Source organism: Rhagoletis pomonella, unplaced genomic scaffold (genome assembly GCF_013731165.1).
Source record: "Rhagoletis pomonella isolate Grant_MI unplaced genomic scaffold, Rhpom_1.0 Rhpom_scaffold_00008, whole genome shotgun sequence".
In the NCBI taxonomy this organism is placed as follows: Eukaryota; Metazoa; Arthropoda; class Insecta; order Diptera; family Tephritidae; genus Rhagoletis; species Rhagoletis pomonella.
In genome coordinates, this window is record NW_023458562.1 from 17,986,031 (window position 1) to 17,987,759 (window position 1,729).

General features: G+C 40.0%; 1 protein-coding gene across 1 annotated transcript in view; it reads right to left on the bottom strand.

Moving 5' to 3' along the window:
* Positions 1-954, bottom strand: part of LOC118745205 (hemicentin-2-like) — a 72,383-nt gene extending 71,429 nt beyond the window's left edge. The window contains exon 1 of the mRNA XM_036478730.1: positions 942-954. Coding sequence (XP_036334623.1) covers positions 942-954 — 13 coding nt within the window. The remainder of the gene's footprint in view (positions 1-941) is intronic.
* Between the last annotated feature and the right edge of the window lie 775 nt (positions 955-1,729).

Below are 1,729 nucleotides of genomic sequence, written 5' to 3' on the forward strand. Positions count from 1 at the left end.
TGTCATAGTGGAGAATTGGGTCGATAGGCATGCCAGCTTGTCTTTTTGTGGAGTTCTACAATGGCGACATCCGCTCCTCCTCCTCTTCCAACAGCATTATTCTGACACGGCATTACATTAAGAAAAATCTGTTGTTATGTATTTTAAGAAACCGTATTTTGTTCTTAACAAAATGTTGGCAATAACAAAATCTGTTTTATGTGCGCGGCACTTTTATGTCCGCTTACATATGTGTGAGCCAACAAATGTTGTAAGCGCTGATGAGCGAGCGCGTGCGTTTGATATGCAACAAACGGTGTGTCAAATGCGGGAGTGGATGTTGGTGAACGGCGAAATGCGTGCAGCAGTGGCGCACTGTGTGGCAAAGTCGAATGTAAATTTAAAAGAAGGAGAAACAAAAAACGTCGATAAACAAATCCTATAGCTGCTGGTATGGCGTGCGATATCCGTTTTAAAGCAATAAAAACGAGACAATGGAAGTAAAAAGGAAGCATTTATTAAATTTTATTGCATCACGAAAAACTTTTGCAACAACATTTTTACGCGCCAGCTTGGCGAAAATCAAAGAAGCCGTTGATGTATTCGGCTCGTGAGCTGCCACCTTCGCTTTACACGTCTTGCACATTTTTGTACCAAAGCTTGGTATATCTCGTCCCCCTCAACGTCACTCGCTGTACGCGTTAGAAACATCATTACGCACTTCTTCACATTTTTTAAGTTTTTTATTTTTACATATTTTCCTTCAATCCCATTCTTTAGTACTTTTGCTTTCGTGGAAATCGTTGTAGTTGTGTTGCTCTTCCGCCAATTTCACACCGGATATCCATATTGCTTGTTGATGTGTTGATGGAGCGGTGGTTGCCTTTAGGCCGCTTTATTGGATGCTGCTGGTTTTTACTTATTAATTCAATCTTTCTTTTTTAATGGCCAAATTTACTTACCTTCGAGAGTCATTAAGTCTGTCATCCGCACTTTGTATGCCATTAAAATGATAAAATAAGTAAATGTGTGGAGCGAAAATGTTCGGCTGGGTGAAATAAAATTACAAGCATCTGTGAAATATACACGTATGTATTATATACATATTATATATACATATGTACAAGTAATTCTTACATACATACATAATATTATGTATGTTTGTAAATTGGAGCGCTAAGCGTTGCGTTTTCCAATGCCACCGAGTGCCAGCGCCCGCTATAGCCAAATCAACGCGGCGTAAGTTTTGACGTTTTCTCATTTCCTCTCGTTTTAATCTCGTTCGCCCTTTAACTTTTTTGTATTTTCCTTTTCTTTCCATCTTCGGCATTTAACTACAACACGTAACGCCCTGTCAAAAATGAAAACTCCATTTGCTCATACAAATTTTATGGGCATGGCGATTTTTGACAGTTCCTTGGTGCTTGACGTGCCAATTTAGGGATGGTAGATGACCGCGAAAAGAAGTTTACGCCTTTCTTCGACGTCGACTATTTTAATACGTCTATCTTCGCCGTCAAATATGTTAAAAGTCTTTCTTTGCCGAAGTGTTTTTGCCAGTTTTTTTTCGCTGTCAACTTTTGAGCTCGCGTCTTTATTCGGTTCTGGTTGTGCGCCGACTTTGGGAAGCCCCACGTAACGCTTATTTCCCTTGATAACCCTGGAGAACATTTAAATGAGTATAATTTGAGGCAATGCACCCAGAATATCCGGAACCTTCATGGGGAAAATGCCTCTCTCCAGTTAGTTG